The sequence below is a fragment of the Lissotriton helveticus genome, chromosome 4_1 (genome assembly GCF_964261635.1).
Source record: "Lissotriton helveticus chromosome 4_1, aLisHel1.1, whole genome shotgun sequence".
NCBI lineage: Eukaryota > Metazoa > Chordata > Amphibia > Caudata > Salamandridae > Lissotriton > Lissotriton helveticus.
The window spans coordinates 1,936,735,647-1,936,756,641 of NC_136063.1; the positions used below are offsets into that span (position 1 = coordinate 1,936,735,647).

Sequence of the window (20,995 nt, forward strand, 5' to 3'; positions counted from 1 at the left end):
TCTCAATGTAGTTTTCCATTTTACCCGTGTTTGTAGACTCCGGCAGACCTGATATGCGGACGTTGTTCCGTCTGGATCTCGCTTCTTGGTCCTCCACCTTGGCACGCAGGACCTCCAGTGTCTTCTCAATGCCACCGCATGCTTTCGTTGTGGTCCTGGACTCATCCTCTACTGTAGAAATCCGTCTTTCCGCCTCCACCATCCACTCGTCGTGTTTTTCAATTTTCGCCGCCATGTTGTCTACACGTTGCATCACATTGTCCAGTTTGTTGTTCATGTCTTGCAGACTTTGCTGAATCGCCCGCAGGACTGTCTCTATGCCGGTCCCGTCGTTCGACTCTTGTTCTCCTTCCGCGTCCGAAGTCGCCGCGTTGCTTTTGGTCTGTTTCCTAGCCTCAAAGGGTAATTTAGTCTGTTGTTTATCCGGTTTCCCCATATTATCAGTGCACGTTAGAGGGCTGCGTCGTAGCGTCCCCGGGCTTAGCGTTGACGAGGTACTCACAAGAGACTGGTTTCGTCGTTGGGGTGTTCTTGTCGCCATCCGAGTTGCAGTGTTAGTCATCTGATATCCAGCAAGTTTGCATGGTCACCTAGCTGCCGTGTTATAGCTGTTTGAGGCGCCAATGGTAGCGTGATGTCTCCCCCTCCACACCACAGCACTCACTGTCAGGTCGTTTGCCTCGGACGCCGCACTGATGGCATCCACGTGAAGACAGGTTACCACACCAGCTACTCCTTCTTGCTTTGCTGTTTGCGCTGTTCCATGCAGTGTACATGTGGGGACTACTTTCCCGACATATATCGTTAGTGCGCAATGTGTGCCCACGTTGTTATCAGTGCACCGTCATCCACGCGAGTTACAGCAGCAAGCATTTTTGTGGCTAAAATATGTTTCCCAGAGTCATTACCGTACACTTGGCACCACAACCGAAGTGTTTTTGCTGCTCTTTCCGCGCAGATATTCAGTCTGTAGAGACGCGCAGTGCTGCTAGTCTCGATCGCAGTACGGGGACAAGCGGAGGACCCTCCTTCCTCGCTATTGCCCCTACCTTGCAGCTTCATCAGTTGTCGTTCCCTCCGACTCCTCAGAACCCGCCAGGTCTCTGCACGGTCCCGTTATTTCCCTCCGCCGATGCATAGGTCGTGCGTTCCACCGCCGCCGCCATTTTGTCTCTGGTGGAACGCAATCTCATCGGGAGCGCTCAAATAGCCCACATTAGACCACGTTTTTCTCGCCTTTGTGGAAGTCGGTCACTGCAGTGTTTGGACGTTTTACATGCTGGTTGTGGGCCATACCTGGGCTGGTATCTGTCCGAATCATCTGCAGCTCCGAGTGTCAGGCGCTGCCATCTTACATCGCCACTCGCATCCGCACCGTTTTTCGCCGTTTTTGTTCACAGTGTCCCTCGTTAAGTTACATCACCAGAGGTATATGGGACGCATCTTCCGATTTGCAATTATTCCTTTGTCGTCTCGCTAGCAGTGGTTTCAGGGGTCGAAAGGCCGTGTTTTCGGCACCCGTCCGGCGGAGCTGACTTACAAGCCAACCATCCCGCAGTGCGCCCTCTAGCGCCCCCTTGGTTGTTACATGTTGCTTTTTTGGTGGTGCTTTATTTGTGCTGTCATTTTTTTGTACTGTTATTTTGTTGCTGTTGTACTGGTGTTATTTTGTTGCTGTTGTACTGGTGTTATTTTGCACTCTTTGATGGTTTTGTTGCGTTGTACCTATTTAATTTTAATAGTGTATTTATGTTGCTTTGTGTTGTGTTAATTTGTTAAATTCTATTCATTTTAGATACGTTAAACTCAGATATTTTTCAACCAAAAGCAGGGCATTTTTTTAATATTTCTAGTGACAAACAGCAATTTGCTATTGTCTAAGGTGGTAAAATACAATGTTCGAGGCATATGGGCTGCAGACCACACACTATTGCATAGATCACCATCTGGTGGTGGGCCAGGATGATTACACTTAGTTGTTGTCTTGGAAGAGTCTTTGTCTGGATGACTCCTTCTGTAGATTGTAGTGCGCCTGGGCATCAACTCCATCTTCAGATTGGTTTTTTTCCCCCATCGGGCTCGGTGTGTTTATCGGTCGGTCCTGTTACCGATCTCTTTTCGACTTCCAGTCCTTCTTCATACCATCGGTATCGTCTTCTACAGTAATTCCAGGTACCAGCGTAGAAGAAAGGATTGAGCTTCTCGATTCCAGCGTTCGTCGGGGCCGTCGGGCCCAACTGCGCCATTGTTCCTTTGGCTAATGGAAAGAACACCCTTCAAGAAGTGCCCTCGGTATGGACACAAATTCCTTCACACTGATCTTCATGAGGTTCGCAATCTGTGCTTGTCTCCATAGCACGAGAGTCGAGACTGTGAGGCCTGCGCTTCGTTCCGGTCCAAGAAGACCATCAGGGACTGTCGAGCTCGTAGAGTCATGGCACAGTCATCTTCATCGACACCAGACCTCATTATAGACGAGGCTCCGATTGAGGTAGAGTCTGAAGAACAGCAACAGGAAGACATTGTTTCCGAAGCAGAGGATTCAGCTTCCAGAGCTGAGGATCAATCGGAAGACGACGATCTTCTTCCAGCTGGTCAACAGGTCGCGAGTACAAACGTCAACCCTGTTCACCCCCCCATACCGGGACAGGCTTCAGTTCCATCTCCACCTCCGGGTCCAGGAGCACACAGACCAAAACATTCTGACGCCCCGCCTTCTGGCTCGGCAACGAAGAATACAAAAAAGCCTCCAGTCGACTCGGGCTCGAGTCGTGCTGTCGGTCCCGACAAACAAAAGTCCTCAAACCAAAATTAACCGCGGCACTGAAGCAGCCATCGGTACCGAAACCGGTCGAGCTGAAAACAAGCTCAGCACCGAAAGACGTTCCCAAGTCTACCGAACCGAAGACTACTCCAGTTCCGAAAAAAGTCGACCCAAAGCCTGCTTCGGCACCGGAACACACTTCGGCTCCAAAGGTGGATGATTCCAAATGCACTTCAGGAACAAAAATTCCGGATCCAAAAAGCGCAGATCCGAGAAAGAAACATGATACCAAGTCTTCGTAACCAAAGCCAAAATACGCTCCAAAGACAATAGACACTGTAAAACCTAAGCTTTTCGGCCCCAAACAGGATAAATCGGCACCGAAAAAGCATTTTTCAGCAGAAGAGCTTTTCCACCCAGACCCAAAGCAAAAGACTCTTCGTATTAATCCAAAGACTGGACATGTTATTACAGTGCCTGAAATGAGGAAAATGGACTATCCCAAACCACCTCCAGTTCCTCTTAAAAAGCATGCTCAAACTTCCCCCATAAGAATTCCTTCACCATTGATAGAGATACCAATAGATATTTCTCCTGTACACTCACCATCCAGCAATAGTCTTATACCACAGGATGATGATGATGAAGAAGACAATTATTCACAGGGGGTAGAAAGTGAGCATCACACAGACGACATAAATGACCCAGACAATATTCCTGGGCCATCAGATGATCCCTGGGAGGATTATAATGCGCAAGATGCACCAGATCTGCCACAAGATGACGCATACCCTTCTAGACCATTTCCCCAGATGACACTATTGGGTTTACACAGCTCATTCATAGAGCAGCCACTTTTCATGGAGTAGACTTACACACAGATCCAGTGGAAGAGGACTTCCTCATGGATACACTACTGTCGTCACATACAACTACGACCACACTACCAATACTTAGTGGAGTAGTAAGACATGCACCAGAGGTATTCAAAGACCCCGTCAGAGCCATGGTAATTAACCCAGACTGGAAAAAAAGTATAAAGCGACTCCAACTGACCCAGCATAAATCAAAGGTCAGCTGCCATTGGACTCATTAGTGGTATCAAATGCGAAGAAAAGAGCTAACTCGCAGACAACAGGGGATGCTCCACCCCCTGATAAAGAGTTCAAGCTTTTAGATGCTTCAGGGAAACGTACCATCTCACAAGCAGCCAATGTCTGGAGGATTGCTAACACTCAAGCTTTGTTAGCAAGATATAATCGAGCTCATTATGACGAGTTAGAATCACTCATGCTACATTTGCCAGAGCAATATAAGACCAGGGCTTCTGACTTAATACAAGAAGGCAAGGTTATTACTAATACCTCAATCCACTGTGCATTAGACACTGCAGACACAGCCTCTAGAGCAATAAATGCGGGAGTGCTGTTGCGTAGACATGCATGGCTACGGATCTCTGGGTTCAAGCCAGAAGTACAAGCCAGTATCTTAAATCAACCCTTTGACCAGCAACATCTATTTGGTCCAACAGTTGATAGTGCACTAGAGAAAATGAAAAAAGATACCGATACGGCAAATCCATGGGAGCTTTACAAACTCAGACCCATAGAGCATCCTTTCATCGCTCCTCATATAGAGGAGCCTCTGAGGGTTTTCAAACTGACAACACCTCCTCTTCTTATAAAGCGCCCACCCAAACCTCGCCCAGTTCAGGGTATTAATAAGGGCAGAGGCAAAGGCAACAACAACCGCAATGCCTCTACTCCCAAACAGTGACTTTCTTTCCATCCCCCAAGACCATTCCACTCCTATTGGGGGGAGATTACAACAGTTCCTACATGTCTGGCACTCTATCACCACAGACAGGTGGGTAAGACAAATAATTCAGTCAGGTTATTGCCTGGAGCTCACTTCCAGTCCTCCAACAAAACCACCCAGACAACGTCCCATGTCACAGGGACATCTCATACTCCTAAGACAAGAGGTTGCATCTCTATTATAAAAGAATGCAATAGAACTAGTCCCAAAACACCATCAAAACGCAGGAGTTTACTCCCTATACTTTCTCATACCCAAAAAGGACGGGTCCCTCAGACCTATACTAGATCTAAGGCCCCTAAACCTGTACGTACAATCCGACCACTTCCATATGGTCACACTACAACAGGTTCTGTTGTTGCTAAAACAAGGCGATTTCCTTGCCACATTAGATCTCAAGGACGCCTACTTCCATATTCCCATTCATCATTCTCACAGAAAGTACCTACGATTTGTACTAGAAGGTCAACACTACCAATTCAAATTACTCCCTTTCAGATTAACTACAGCACCTCGAGTGATCCCAAAGTGTCTAGCAGTAGTAGCTGCACACTATAGAAAGGACTACATTCATGTCTTCCCATACCTAGACGACTGGTTAATAAAATCCAAGTCATACCACCAATGTGTACAGCACATGTATCAGACCATATGCCTGTTGCACAAGCTAGGATTCACAGTAAATCAAAAGAAGTCACACTTCTAACAATCCCTGTCTCAACAGTATCTAGGTGCCACATTAGATGCCTCAAAAGCAATTGCATACCCCAGCCCAACAAGGATACAAAGTATGCAAGCTCTTATACAAAAATCCCACCACAAAACTCACTACCAGCTCGAGTGTTCATGCAATTAATAGGAATGATGGCATCTTGCATTTTCATAGTACCATACTCAAGACTACAAATGCGCCCCATACAAGAGTGCTTGGCAAGTCAGTGGAATCGGGCTCAGCAACAAATAACAACAAATAACAGATCTGGTGGTGGTAGACGACCGGACATATCGCTCTCTGCAGTAGTGGAACACCAAAAACCTTTCAAAGGGCCAGCAGTTCGTAGAGCCTGTTCCACAAGTGGTGCTAGCCACAGACGCAGCTCTCACAGGATGGGGAGCGCATTTAGAAAAACACACAGTACAGGGTACATGGACACCGCAACAAAAGTTACTCCACATAAATCATCTGGAGTTATTAGCAATTTAGCTCTAAAATAGTTTCAACATTACCTATCAAGCAAGGCTGTACTAGTTCGCACAGACAATATGACAGCCATTTATTACATCCAAAAACAAGGAGGAACACACTCTTTACAGCTCTCCCGGCTGGCGCAGAGCATATGGAGGTGGGCCATTCCTCAAAAGATCTTTCACTTAGCAGAACATCTACCAGAAATTCACAATCAAGTTGCAGATCTGTTAAGTCGTCAAAGACAACAGATACACGAGTGGGAACTTCATCCTCAAGTTCTTCAACCGTTTTTTCACAAGTGGGGCCAACCAGAGATAGATCTGTTCGCCACACACCGCAACTCCAAATGCCCAACCTTCGCCACCAGATACCCACACCCATTGTCCAAAGGCAATGCGGTATGGATGAGTTGGTAAAACAAATTTGCGTACGCTTTTCCACCTCTCCCACTAATTCCGGTAGTGGTACGCAAGCTGCAGCAGCATTCCCTCACATTGATTCTCATAGCACCAACGTGGGCAAGACAACCGTGGTACACCACACTACTAGAGCTCTCAGTAGTACCACATCAAAAATTAAAACTCTCTCCACATCTACTGACACAGAACCATGGAGAGATCATGCATCCAGACCTAATGCAGCTCAATCTAACGATTTGGCTCCTGAGGTCTTAGAATTTGGATACCTCAATCTTCCGCCTGATTGCATGAATGTCATAAAAGAAGCGAGACGCCCCACCACTAGAGCATGCTATGCAGCGAAGTGGAAAATATGTGTTGTATATTGCACAAATAACAACATTAACCCATTAGATGTTTCCATTCAAAACATCATATGCTACCTGCTCCATCTACAACGATGTAATTTAGGGTACTCCTCAATCAGGTTACATCTTGCTGCTATAGCAGCCTATCTTCAAAACAGAAAACATTTGTCATTGTTTAGAATACCTGCCATTAAGGCGTTTATGGAAGGACTCAAAAGAATAATTTCTCCCAGAATACCACCCTTTCCGGTATGGAATTTAAATATTGTTCTCACTAGACTTATGTGTTCTCCATTTGAACCATTACATAAGTGTGAGTTACAGTTCCTTACATGGAAAGTTGCTTTTTTAGTAGCTATTACCTCACTCAGAAGAGTAAGTGAGATCCAAGCATTAACAATTCAAGAACCATTTATACAACTCCATCACAACAAAGTGCTTCTTAAAACACATCCAAAATTCCTGCCAAAAGTAATTTCACCATTCTACCTCAACCAATCTATTGAGTTGCCAGTATTCTTTTCCCAAACAGAAACAGTTGCGGAAAGAGCTCTACACACATTAGATGTTAAATGAGCGCTCCTCTATTACATTGATAGGACAAAGTATTTTGTAAAACAAAACAACTGTTTGTGTCCTGTTCTCCTCCACACAAACGCAATCCTATTTCAAAATCAGGAATTGCAAGGTGGATTGTTAAGTGCATTCAAATCTGTTACCAAAAAGCAAAACGCACTCTATCCATTCCCCCTAGGGCTCATTCTACCCGTAAATTAGGGGCATCTATGGCATTCTTAGGAAATATACCATTAGATGACATCTGTAAAGCAGCTACATTGTCTACACCGCACACATTTACAAAACACTACTGTGTAGATGTGCAGGCAAAAAAACAAGAAGCTAGTGTGGGCCAGGCTGTACTCAAAACATTATTTCAAACTACTGCAACAGATACGGGTGGTCGCCGCTAAGGGAGAAAACTGCTGTGCCATCGATGCAATAGTGTGTGGTCTGCAGCTCATATGCCTCGAACGGAAAATGCTACTTACCAGTATGTATCTGTTCTTGGCATGTAGGGCTGCAGAACCACACGTCCAACCGCCTCCCCGGCTACCTATATCTGTTCCAGTAATATCTTAATTAGATACACAACACATGGACATCCTTATCTGTACTCATACAACTCCATCATTTGCCCAATGGCGAAAACAATCTGAAGATTGAGTCGATGCCCATGCGCACTACGATCTACAGGAGGAGTCATCCAGACAAAGACTCCTCCAAGACAACAACAAAGTGTAATCATCCGGGCCCACCACCAGATGGTGATCTATGCAATAGTGTGTGGTTCTGCAGCCCTACATGCCAAGAACAGATGCATACTGGTAAGTAACATTTTCTTTCTCCATCGCTCAACTATTTAAGATATTTACCCAAAATTGCAGCAGAGACCGGTCTAAAGTTTACACTGCCAGTGCTCACTTCACACTCAGAGCCCTTTGTCTTTTAGATGGGAAATAGTCCAGTTCCAGCTGTGCTATTCTCAACCACTGACTAAGATGAGACCTTTCATTATCCAGTTGAACAAGGCCGACTGTCACCTCTCTCTCTCTCTCTCTCTCTCTCACTCTCACTCTCACTCTCACTCTCACTCTCACTCTCACTCTCACTCTCACTCTCACTCTCACTCTCACTCTCACTCTCACTCTCACTCTCACTCTCACTCTCACTCCCACTCCCACTCTCCCTCTCTCTCACCCTCTCCCTTTCCCTCTTCCTGCACCTCTCCACAAGACGGCCTCGTTCTTTTGTAGAGACAGGGGGCCAGAGGTGAACAGCTTTGTCCTAGGGTGCAGCAACAACCATGTTCTCCATTTGCTGGATCACGAGCGGGATGGACTCTTAGTTGTGTGCCTTTTCCCTGGATTAAAAAGAAATTCCCAAATCACCAAGGAGATAAAAACCTCAGGTGGTTACTACATGATGGTCTGGCCCAATTGGTTCGATTTCTCACTTTGAACAATATTTTTCCTTTCATGTCATCCGTCTTGGAAGGACTTTCTGTCTTGGAATTGTGTTTGGTTCTGGACTTTGTTCCAATTGGATGTTCAGCTAGTCAATACCCAGCTTAAAGGTCCCCCGAGACCATAGAGTTCATTTACATGACTAGCAAACCATTTTCCCGATGCCAAAAAAAGCACAATTGTTTTAGTAGTCTAGTGCATTAGCTTGTAATGGTCTAGACTTTGTTTCACACTTGGCAAGATTGAATATTGACTTGAAACCTCGCATAATCAAATTTAGCTCCAATGGATGTTCACCTTAACCTAGTCTTTGTTTGTTATTGATTTTCAGTTGTTTAATATTATTTTGAGGGGACATATTCACTTATTTTCTGTCGACTAACAGTTCGGAATTTTGAATTCGTGTTATTCTGCTTCATTTTCTTTGCCAGACTTTTCGGATGTTACAAATTATTCTTACAATCTAGAAAACAGATTCCCTTTTGTACTATAGCCACTAAAGTTAAATCCAAAAACTATGCACTGAACCGTAATAAATGTTATAATACAGAGGTCAATATTATCAATTAACACGTGTCTCCTATTATTCTTTAAAATATGTATTCATAACTATGTAAAACATATTTGTATCTTATTTTAAAATATAAAAAATAAACTTGCAATTTAGACAGTCCTGGACCAGACTTCACAAATCCCCCAGTTTGCCCAGGTTTAGCGGCAGGATTTACCTATTCAAATGTGTTGCGGTCTATCTATCTTATTCATAGATAATTTTGGAGGAAGAGGAGCTGAATGTTGGAACAAGGAAAAATTACTTAGTTACTCTTGTACTCTTAGTTCTTAGTCCAACGTTCTTCGAATGATCTATCTGCCAACTCCACTATTCTGTTTACTTAAGGGGTTAGGAGGACCTGGGTGTACAAGTGCCACAACTTTAACGGTTAAATATTTTTGCCAATGCAAAACTGAGTTCTAGGCTTATTACTGCCTTCTCCGAGCCTTGAAAATGGGAGATTTTAAAACGTGGAATAAGTTAGTAACAACAGCAGGTAACTTGTATTTATCTTTTTCAGGTCTCATCAAATGTACTACATGTTTGGCTTCCTCTTCTTGGTATTTATAATTCTTCTTATTACCACTTCAGAAGCTACAGTCTTGCTGTGTTATTTCCATCTATGTACTGAGGTAACTATGCTAGACTATTTTGTTTTACGGTTATGTGAATTCATGTATCAAGTAGTAGTCTTAGTTTGGAAATCCATTAAATACTGAATAATTGTAGTTTGTCAATATAAGGTGGTAACTGTGAGTATACAGTGGGTTGTCGGACCCAGTAAAGAATATTTGAACAGCAGAAAAACCAATTGCATTGCTCCATGTTAAAATCGTGATCATATTGTTGTCATCTTATTTATTTCCGAATTTATAACCAGGCCTAATTGAATGTGTAGTGGAAACTCCAATATGATATGTTGTGCATGCACTATCAGTATAACCCAATAAAATTCACATGTGCTAAAATGTATTGAAATTCACAAATTGCCTCTTGGGAGAGGAATTACACGGAAAAAACGTACAACCCTGGCACTTAATTCCCCCCTATGCATACCTAACTCAACCACTCCCTCTGAAGAGTATCGTAGTTACATAAACAAATTCTTAAAGCACGACTAGCATAACGTAGCTAGGCCTTTATACTTACTGAAGCATTCAGTTACCAATCACCATTATTGTTTCCTAAGAGCACAGAAGTATGAGATTTTGAACCTCTTCTTATGAACTTGGCATGACCTTTGATTTATATAGTGCAGTAATTGTGGGAGGGGGTGGAGGGAATACGGTCATGCCCACCAATGTGTTTGGTGGGATTATTGCCGCCTCCGCCAACAGGTCCCCTACTGTGTGCAGCCTGCTTGTTCCCACCTCCTAATCTTTTTCTACCTTGTAGCCTCTAGGATGTAGGATGCTAGAATTATGCCCAACAGGACAGCAAATGTGCAGGGAGTGTGACTGGGATACCTTATAGTGTGCTCCAGTTCAAGTGTTGTGCCAAGGCTCCAAGAATGCTAAGGAGTTTTACAGCCTTGAGGGAAGCAAAATTTGTTTCTGAAGTAGTCGTTTTATTTATCTTTGTGTCATTGCCCAGCTCAGATGTTTTGTGCCCCACTGACCAGCTGGCAAGCCATTGAGTCTGAGCTGCCAGGTAGTGCACTTTAAAGTCCAGGTCCCCCGTCCCCTTGTGCCAAGTTTTCAGTTTCATGTTCCCCAGTGTAACCCTAGGTCTCTCCCCATTCGTTTTAAGGCCAACAGTAAGCTGTCAGTGTCTTTGTTATACCTGCTGGAGATAGCCAACTGTAAGTTTGCGAAATATTATTGCAGGCAAGATAACATTATCATTTTAGTTAACTCTAATTTGCCTAAAAGTGCAGTTGGGAGAGTCATTCAAAAGGCTACTTTTGGCCTGAGAAACCGAATGGTATACCCTACATTACCTTTTAGGAGTTCTGCCTGATAGACCTTTTCTCCCATATACTTAAACATGGTGCTGTCCCACCTAAGGTCATTACCTTCTATAACCCCACAGTCCAGTGCAGCCCCACTCTCACTCTGTAAATAAAGGTCTTTCCCCAGTGCACCCTCAGCCCAGATAATACCCCAAAGTAATTAAACTCTGTGGTGAGGAGCCTTGTTAGAAATGGGATCTCTGGTTGGCTAAGGCTTGCGCCAAAGCCAGACAGAGATCACCACTCTAGTCAGGGCAAGGGAGTCACCCCCTTGGTAGCTTGGCATGAGCAGTCAGGCTTATCCCGGTGGCGATGTGTAAAGCGTTTGCGTAACACACACACAGCAACAACATACTAGGCACACCACAAAAAGGAACTCCACACAAGGTTATATATGAAAATAGCCTTTGTATTATCATAAAACACATTAGGGTAGTAATCACATAATATACAATGTGCCACCTGGCACTGGGCAATATTTACAGGGGATTATATACACATGACAGAGGCACGTGGACCACTGTCAGAATCATCACTATGTAAGAATAGTAAAAGTAAGAACAATCTGCATTCGGCTGTGAATGTATGGAGCAAAGGAGTGCATCTCACTCCTAACTTCAAAACACATGCCCCCAAAGAATAAATGGCCTACACGTTGCAGCTGCCCACTACTTGCTGGGCAGCTGTGAATATCAAAATAAGCCTGGACACTCCTGGTGCCCTAATAACAATTTGCCAAATGTTGCTGCTGCCTGCGCTGGTTCGGCGCAGCTGGGAGTAAAGGGAGGGGTCCCTGGCATGACTGTGCCCTCGGGACCCCACTTGGGCTCTCTGAACATCATGCCCCCAAAGCGTGACAGCTGCCCTCTAGCAAGCAGTAGACAACAACGAGGGTTTGGCTTACGCGCAGTAAGGCTACGCCAAATGTATAGTCAACAAAATGAATGCCAGTACTGCCCAATGACTCAACAAACTAAATGGAACAATGAGAAATTAATTACTCATTCCAACAGACCACTCTTTCAGTCAAAGAATAAATCACAAAAATTATTTTATTCTAAATATGCCTTTAGTGGATTTTTTTCTTTTCTTACTAGTATTACAAAAGGGAAGAAATATTAGATTTTTTACTCAGTCCAACATGTCTGAAATTAATACCTAGGAGAGGGAGAAAAAACTCCTAATACTAAAATTTAAAAAAAGAATATTGGAAGTGTAAGAGAAACAAATTTAAGAGAAAAACAAAGGATTGCGTGATTCAAAAACCAGTCAAATACTACATTCAAAGCTACATTCAAACGTGCAAAAGTGAAGGGACTCAAGGGAAATGGAAAGAATAAGAAAAGGTGAAATGAAAGGCGGTGGCCCTGCACTAATCCCATTTATAAACGGCAGGTAGAACCAACACAAATGAATTGACATTTTTTTTTAAGTACAATCAGCAATTAGACCATCAGAAGATTGCTATTTTAACAGTATTTCCAAATGATTGGCCTAAACATTAAAGGTCAAAAAAAGGGTCGACGCGTTTCGAATCCCCAAAACAATAGTGGGATTCTCCTCAGGACCGTGTGACAGTGAATCTGAAAAACATAAATAATAAAACCATACCATCGGTCATATTCACGAGCAACTCTCAACTTTGACGTTCAGTCCAAGACACACACTCAGGTCGTACCTGAACTTCTACTGATCTGTTGTCTGGCCCAGAACTGTGGGAGAATGGAAAACAAGCTATCAGCTTAACGTAATCATGTATGATGATTTAGAACGGGATTAGAGGGCGTTATACTCGCTAGGTCGCTTCTTGGATAGCCTCAAAGGGCAGCTGTATTGTAATGGCGCGGTGCACAATCCGGCGTTTAATGAGTTTGAGTTGAGTTTGAGTTTAAAACATTTATTGAGCGTGCGTACACCTGGCGGTTCCATGGCGCTATGAGGTACTGAGCCCTAGAGGGTAGGGAAGTCGGGGAAGATGAGGAGGGGTGGATTATGAAGGGAAGGCTTGTGAAAAAAGAAAGGTTTTTAGGGCCTTTCGGAAGTGGGAGTATTGAGTGGAAGATCTGAGGTGGGCAGGCAGAGAATTCCAAAAGGCAGGGGCAAGTGTGGAGAATTTCGTGCCCCCCCACTTTATACGTCTGAAGCGTGGGACTGCCAACAGGTGTTGGGAAGATGAGCGAAATTTCCTGCCGGGGGCGTATACCTTGATTTCCGCAGAGATAAAGGCGGGAGCTGTGCCAGCCTGGGCTTGAAAGGTGATACATCCCATCTTGAACTGGACTCGTTCTCGAATAGGGAGCCAGTGTAGGGACTTTAGGAGAGGCGTAGCGTGATGGAATTTGGCCAAGTTGTAGACCAGGCGGGCTGCCTGGTATTGAACCAGCTGTAAACGTCGCATGCTATAGGCGGGCATACCGCAATATAGAGCATTTCCATAGTCCAAGCGAGAGACCACCATCGCTAGGACAATGAGTTTAAGGGCAGAGAACGAAAAAAATCGGGAAACTTTGCGGATGGTGCGAAGTGAAAGGAAAGAAGAGGACACCACCGAACTGACCTGGGAGTGCAGGGTGAGTTGGTTATTCAGTTTGATCCCTAATGTTTTTACGGAGGAGGAAGGGGATGGAGGGGGACCTAGTGAGGGGGGCCAGAAGTGAGAGGTCCAGGGACTGGAGCAACCACCTGTCAGAATCAACTCGGTCTTATCCGGATTTAACTTTAGGTGGTTGTAATTCATCCAGTCCCGGATGAAGATCATGGTGGACTGAAAATTCACCATGGACTCTGTGGATGGGGACAGGGTGAAAATAAGCTGCAGGTCATCCGCATAGTTAAGAACGGTGACTTCCATTTGGTGGAGGGCGAAAATAAGAGGGGCGATGTACAAATTAAATAAAAGTGGAGAAAGGGAGGAACCCTGGGGGACCCCGCATGGGACTTTCCGGAAGTCCGCCGAGAAGTCGCCCAGGCGTACTACCTGGATGCGGTCCCTCAGGAAGGAGGACAGCCAGACCAGGGCCGAACCTCCGATCCCCGCCGCCCTGACACGAGAAAGTAAGATGGAATGATCAACCGTGTAAAAGGCGGCGGAGAGGTCGAGGAGGACCAGGGCCTGGGGATGGTTGGTGTCCATACCCTCTCTGAGGTTGTCAAGGACCGATAGCACCACTGACTCCGTGGAGTGTGCGGGGCGGAACCCCGCCTGCCGGGGGGCTAAAACCCCGCTCTCCTCCACAAAGGTGCTAAGCGTACGGGTGACATGGCGCTCTAGTACCTTCCCTAGGAAGGGCAATAATGAAATAGGACAGGGATCCAGGGGTGAGCCTGATTTGACCGTCAAGAGGAGGGTAAGAAAGGCCTCCTCTGTCAAAGGGGGGAGGGATACGAGGCGAGCCTCGCCTAATGGACACTGGGGGTCGACAAAAGTAGGGGGGGGAGGAGGGATTTTTGCTTTGATATTAGAGATTTTATCTAGAAAGTAGATATTAAGGGAGTCGCAAAGATCCTGGGAAGGAGAAGGTTTGAGGGTGGTTCTGTCAGAGTAGGCCAGATCGTGTACTATAGAAAAGATTTCCGTGGGCTGATTTTCAGCGGCTAAAATTTTTGAGGAGAAAAAGGCGGTCTTAGTGGCCAGAATTGCTTTTTTATACTGGGATAGGAGAACAGAGTACTGGGTTTTAAGGTTTGGGGAGTAGTCACGCCTCCAGGCCCGCTCAGCATGACATACTGAGAGTTTTAGGGTTTTGAGTTCTTCATTAAACCAGCGATTAGCGTCATTCGGACGTCTGGAAGACACCCGCCTGAGGGGAGCGACAGAGTCGCAAGCCGATAGGAGCCAGGAATTTATAGAGTCGGCTTGGGCGGAAGATGACAGTCCGCCTAGGTCCGGGCTAGATGCGGAGAGTGTGACAGATAGAGCGGCAACATCCACCTTGATCCAAGAGCGCGACCAGGTGTTTCTGGGAAGGAGAGGCTTGGTGACTGGGTTAAGGTGTAGGGAGAAGGATATCAGAAAGTGATCAGACCAGGTGCAAGGGGAGATAGACAGGGAGGCTATCGGGCAGTTGAGGGACCAAATCTGATCAAGGATGTGACCCTGATTATGAGTGGGAGAGTGAACGTGGGAGTCGAAGTTGAGGGAACGAAGGGTTTCTGAGAATTCTTTGGAAGTAGGGCATTCTGCAGGGTCGGAGGGCCAGAAGTTAAAGTCTCCTAACACCAATATGGAGGAGTTGTTGACCGCAAGGGTGGCCACTAGATCTTGGAACCCGGGGAGAAAGAGTTGAGAGGGCTGGGGGGGACGGTACATGAGCAGGCAGGTAAGTGGGACTCCAAAAGACGCTGAGCGCACAACTAAAAAGTCGGCTGAGCCAATGGAGGAAAAGGTTAAGGACTGAAAAGAGAACTCTCTACGAGCAATCAGTGCGACGCCGCCTCCTGATTTGCCGGAAGGACGGTCGGTGCGCAGAGCGTAGTATGTGATGGGAAGGGTAGCTAACAAAGAGGGGAGGGAGTGGTCAGCGAACCAAGTCTCAGTGAGAAATAGTAGGTCTGGTTTGTGCAGGTCTAATAACACAAAAAGTTCATGGCAGTGCTTGACTGCTGACCTGGTGTTGAGGTAATAAACAGAAAGGGTAGTGGGTACAGGGGGCGCAAGGTGGGCGGAAGGAGGATCAGAGGGAAGAGGGGGGGGAGGACATGAGCGGGAAAGAGGGGAGAGGTCACGGAGCCGTCAAACCCAATTTACCAATGTGCAAAGTCACAGAGTCCTCTAAGGGCCATGGTCCCTGGAAATTGGGAAGCTGTGCCGGTGAATATTGAATAGTTTGGGCATGATGGGTCGCCCCTAGGCCCGGTTGGCCGCGGACGGGCGCAGACGGGCTTACCTTTGGCGAGACTTCGGAGCGCAAACGTCGCGCCCGCTGCGCTTCCGGAAAATGCACATGTTTTATGGATAGATAGGGCGGCCGGGGGGCGAGGCCTCGGCAAAAGGGGGCGTGGCCTCCGGGCACGCCGCGATGGCGGCAGAGAAGTTTGTTTAGAGGGGCCGCGCCAGCGCTAAATCGGCTGCGTGACCAGGAGTGAGGAGGCAAAGTAGGTAGGTAGTGACACAGGAATACAGTGACTCTCAAATGCAATATTTAAAATACAAGTTAAAACAAATTGGCACTCCCGGCTCTTCGCCTCAGGAGCTCAGTGCTGTCAGGTCTTGGGCGCTTGCAATCAGCGTCTTAAATGAAGGGCTGCGGCCGGGGGCGTGGCCTCTGCAAAGGGGGGCGTGGCTTCCGGGCACGCCGCGATGGCGGCAGAGAAGTTTGTTTAGAGGGGCCGCGCCAGCGCTAAATCGGCTGCGTGACCAGGAGTGAGGAGGCGAAGTAGATAGGTAGTGACACAGGAATACAGTGACTCTCAAATGCAATATTTAAAATACAAGTTAAAACAAATTGGCACTCCCGGCTTTTCGCCTCAGGAGCTCAGTGCTGTCAGGTCTGCCAAATTTCTGGAAGAAATGCGGATGTATTAATACAATGTGCGTCGCAAAAGACTATTTCCAACATTTCCGATCTTCATTTTCAAAGGACCATAAACAGATTCTTTCGGGTTTACAGGCTAGCTGCAAATTCAGCATATCCCAGCGCCCGGAGCAGCACGAGTGAGATTCAACTGCTTCGTATTTAAAAGGTACAGGTTCGTGTTGTGAAAGAACCCTGCTGAATAAATCGCCTGGTTAGGCTCCCTGATTAAATATGGAAGGTTTTTTGGCGGTGTCACTCTAGCAAGCAGGGCAGCTGTAGACCAAAACTGGAGAGCACAGGCGCATCAGGGCCCTTAAACAACAATGTGCACGGATGTAGCTCCTCTCTGGGGCTCCTAAACCAAAACTGACCCCAAAGAGAGATGAGCGCTGGCACTCTATGTGCCATAGAATCCCCACTAACCGTGACTCTAAAACAAATGGGGCCTCGTTGGAGCGGCCCGCGATGGCAGGTCCGCTCAGGAAGGGTGCACTGTACACTGTGCACTGTGCCCTGAATGGCACCAGCCGTGTGCCGAGAATGACCCCAAGTCCCCCCACCGGGGCTTTGTTCACTCCTGATGGCCGCACGCCCGCCCGAGATCAGCCCTCACTCATCGAGCTCTTTCTCGCGGCGGTATCGTCAACACTTCTCCCAGTCTCCTCTTCTCAAGTGCGGCGGGGGAATGCACCGACAATGTACCTCGAGCCTCATCCGCCTTTAATCTCCATGGGCTGCGGGACGCGGGACTCTCCCTTCGCTATGGAAGCCCCGCCGACCCACCAAAGCACTTACCCATACTGCCGGGACCTCTCTCAAATGCGGAAATGGAGCCCTCGAGGCTCCAAGACGTGAGCAGGCCCCACCCACCGTCAAGCGGTGAGGATTCCCTCGCTCTCCTCCTGCACCGCAGTGCTGCAACGGCCAGCTCCTCTCTTCCTGGCAAAAGAAAAATAAAGTGCTCACAGGGCGCTAAAAGCACCAAAAGTCCTGAAGGTCTTGGGATAAAGAGATGAAGAAAAAGATCCCTGCAAATAGGTCTACAGGGATGAAGGGGCAGTGCAGGGCCCAGGGAGGCAAGCCCTCATGGCAGCCCCCCATGGGCCCCAGCAGCAGCACGCCCCAGTAGTATTCTGGATCAGAACTGAACATTTTCTTGGGGTCACAGCCCCTTTATTTATGCTACATTTCCCTTTGTGTTAAAGTGCAGGGCATGGGGGAACAAGATGCAACTGGTTCTGGGGGGATTTGCAGCACTTTGTTTTGCTCAGCTCCACTCCCCTTTGTCAGGTGGGGGCTCAGTAATCAGACACACCACAGCGGGCGGAGCCGGCATTGTACTAGGGAAGCACCATCCTATTCAGAGTCAGGGAATCTTTCCTCCCACCACTCTCCGCTCAGGTGTCCCATTCAGTCTAGCACTGACTCATCCCGCCCCTCCTGGAGCCACCCACGCCCCTCAGCTCCTGTCACTCACAAGCCAGACATGCAATTCACATCACACAGGCCGACACATAGCACACAGAAATACCAACTTCTAAAAGTGGCATTTCTACAATAACCACAATAAATCTGTGCACACCATTGTGTAGCATTTATTCACACAATTTCAGACATACCAGACTTGACCATACTGGTCCTCTCATAAGCCGTAATTACCACTGACACACCATGATCAGGGAATCCCCAATGCATTCCTATGGGAGGGCAGGCCAACCGTATAAATGTAACACAGAGAGCGCACACACTTTACACTGGGCCACAGTGCGCAGAGGCCAAAAACCAACAATATCACGTCACAGAAAAGGCAAAAAGTTTAGGGGTGAACCTGCCAAAAAGGGCCAAGTCCAACAAGCCTAATGCCACCCTCTGCATCTTAAACATGCAACAGGAGTTCAGCAGCTTAAAGGGACATGACACTGGTCATCTCTTCATTCGGAAACCCCCACAAACCCCCATCCCATTTAAGCTCTGCAGCAAACAGTTCTGTTGCCAGTGCGAAGAGGAGTTTGGGGATGGGGCAACCATGCCTTTTCTCTGTAACTGCTAGAGCTGTGTCTTCAGGCCAATCTGCAGGGGCTACCTCCCTTATTCTAAGCAGTCACCTTATATCATGTGATGTACTACGGCAAAGAATGAAACCATTTTGATCTTCATATGTGAGCAGAAGCCTCATTTTCCTAGAGGATTTTATAATCCAGGATAGAGAGGTGTTGGTATGTGGACAACGTTTCCGAATTTTTCTCTACTTTTGGGAGGGAAATTGAGACCTTCACTTGTGGTAGGGGGTGCCCTGCCTATATCAAATACCTCTTTGTACATTGTAGTCAGCTTAGGTGGCGGCTTGTCCACAAAAGCAGCATACAACTCTGAACGAAGTCTTTCAGCCACCCCTTGCAAGGGATAAGATAGCCTCCTTAACCTCTTTGAGCAAAACTGATTGCCCTTGTATGGTGCTTTCAAGTCTGAGGAGTGGAATGTATGCTAAAAAGTAATTGATGCATTCCTCAATGCTGCCCTCTTGGGTTCCCGTCAGTGTTGCATAGAAGTCATAAATTGTCTTATTGATGGCTCTCTGTGACTGCTCTTGGCCCCTCGAGAGTAATGCCAAACAAGGATGGACTGCTCCTGTCTGATCACAAATAGCCAAGTCCAAGCCTGATAGGCCTGTCCCCTTCTGCATGCTAATGCACCATGTGGGCTGCATAGTCAGGGCATCTCTGACTCTCCTCCAGGGTGGTGGAGGCCCCCCTGATGATTTTGGTCAGGGCTTCAGCTGTGTGCCACTGCTGTGTATTCTGCTTCCCTGATGGTAGATTCTAAACCTCTTCGCTGTTAAGTAATTTGTTTCCTAACCCCTACCTAAGAGTGAATGCAGGGTCACTCACACCACCACCTTTGAAGACTTCCATTCTGTTATAAGTGAGGTGGTCAATCCCTCATACTCTTCAAAGAAATGTTCAATACATTTGCCCGGTGAGGAGCGATAGGCAGGTCCTCCAACGGAGCACTTTTGGGTTGCCATGTCAGTATAGGTGTCACTCCCCTTCCTCAAAGGATATGGATGATTTATGGGTTGTAATGGGGATATTGTCTGATCTAAATATTTATTGGAGCTGACTTCCAGTAGTAACCCTTATGTGTTCCTTATATTATCTAACCTGATGTGGGCTTCATGAACAGAAGAGTTTAAGTAGTATTCCCTTGTCAGGTTTCTAATGAAGACTATCCTCTCAACCAGTTCCTGAGGTCTATGGCTGTTGCGTGGGCTGAAATTTGTAGGAATTGGGAATGGGAGCTGTATAATTGCACATCTAGGACCCCATTGAAATCTCCCAGTACCCTGAGCTCCTGCAGCCATTTAGCCATCAAGGACTGGGTGAGATAAAACTGCGACTAACCAACATTAGAGACCTAGATACTCCCAAACACAAATGGCGTGCCATTGAGCCTCCATTCCTCCGGCACATATTTTCTGCTCCTGTCCGTGAGCTGCTTAGTGATCTCGAATGGGATCCCGGGGCTTATCCAGATCAGGATCCCTCTTGCATAAGAGGAGAGGCCTGTGGCCACTACTTGCCCTCGACATTTGGTCTGTAACCTCATGCCCTGTCTCTTTGTTAGATGTATATTTTGCAGCAGGGCCACATGTTCACTTTACCCCACTGCCAGTGCTCACTTTACATACAGAGCCCTTTGTCGTTTAGATGGGGACTGGTCGTGTACCAGCTGTGCCATTCTCAGCCACCCACCTAGATGGGAACTTGCATCATCCAGATGAACGAGGCCGGCTGTCATCTCTCTCTCTATTGGGGTTGCTTCAGAAGACATCCTCCTGCACTTCATGAATGAGTTTCTTTTTCATATCCTTAGCTGCTGTACACATTCCTCGTGTGTTCCACGTGAGGATCTCTAAAGGTGTTCATCCCCATCCTGTGTATTTGAGTGCCAACGGCCCTCCTGTGAACACATTTCCACTCCCCAGCATCTCTCTGGTTCTAACGACCCAATGTCCTTCCTAATTTGGCCCTCCTGCCTGTGAGGCAATCACCACAACTTTATCTGCCCAGTGAACCAGAATCTAATACTATCTATCAACTTGGGTGCTACTCGTGCATCCATCCATAGTGAGGAGCCAACATGCTTCCAAGAGAAGGGACGTGGCATGCTGTGGGACCAACATGTGGAGTTCTTAACTAGATATTCTTATCCCAGCTTTGGCACAGCCGGGCTATGTCAACTCATTGTTCCAAGTGCCAAAGTCTGCCTGCAGTCTCCCTTTGCACAAATACTGTATGAGCCCTTCATCCAGCCCCACCACCCCCACACTCCTAGGCACAGAACAAATATACATTCACACAGACACATCTCTCTCCTTTTGTCTGTCTCTTTCACTGCCAGAATCTGATAGAGA

At 46.8% G+C, this 20,995-nt stretch overlaps 1 protein-coding gene across 1 annotated transcript in view; it reads left to right on the forward strand.

Annotated features, from left to right (window-relative positions):
- The window catches only part of LOC144829455 (transmembrane 9 superfamily member 2-like), a 1,692,131-nt gene that overhangs the window by 1,552,173 nt on the left and 118,963 nt on the right, over positions 1-20,995 (forward strand). The window contains exon 15 of the mRNA XM_078688619.1: positions 9,635-9,746. Coding sequence (XP_078544745.1) covers positions 9,635-9,746 — 112 coding nt within the window. The remainder of the gene's footprint in view (positions 1-9,634; positions 9,747-20,995) is intronic.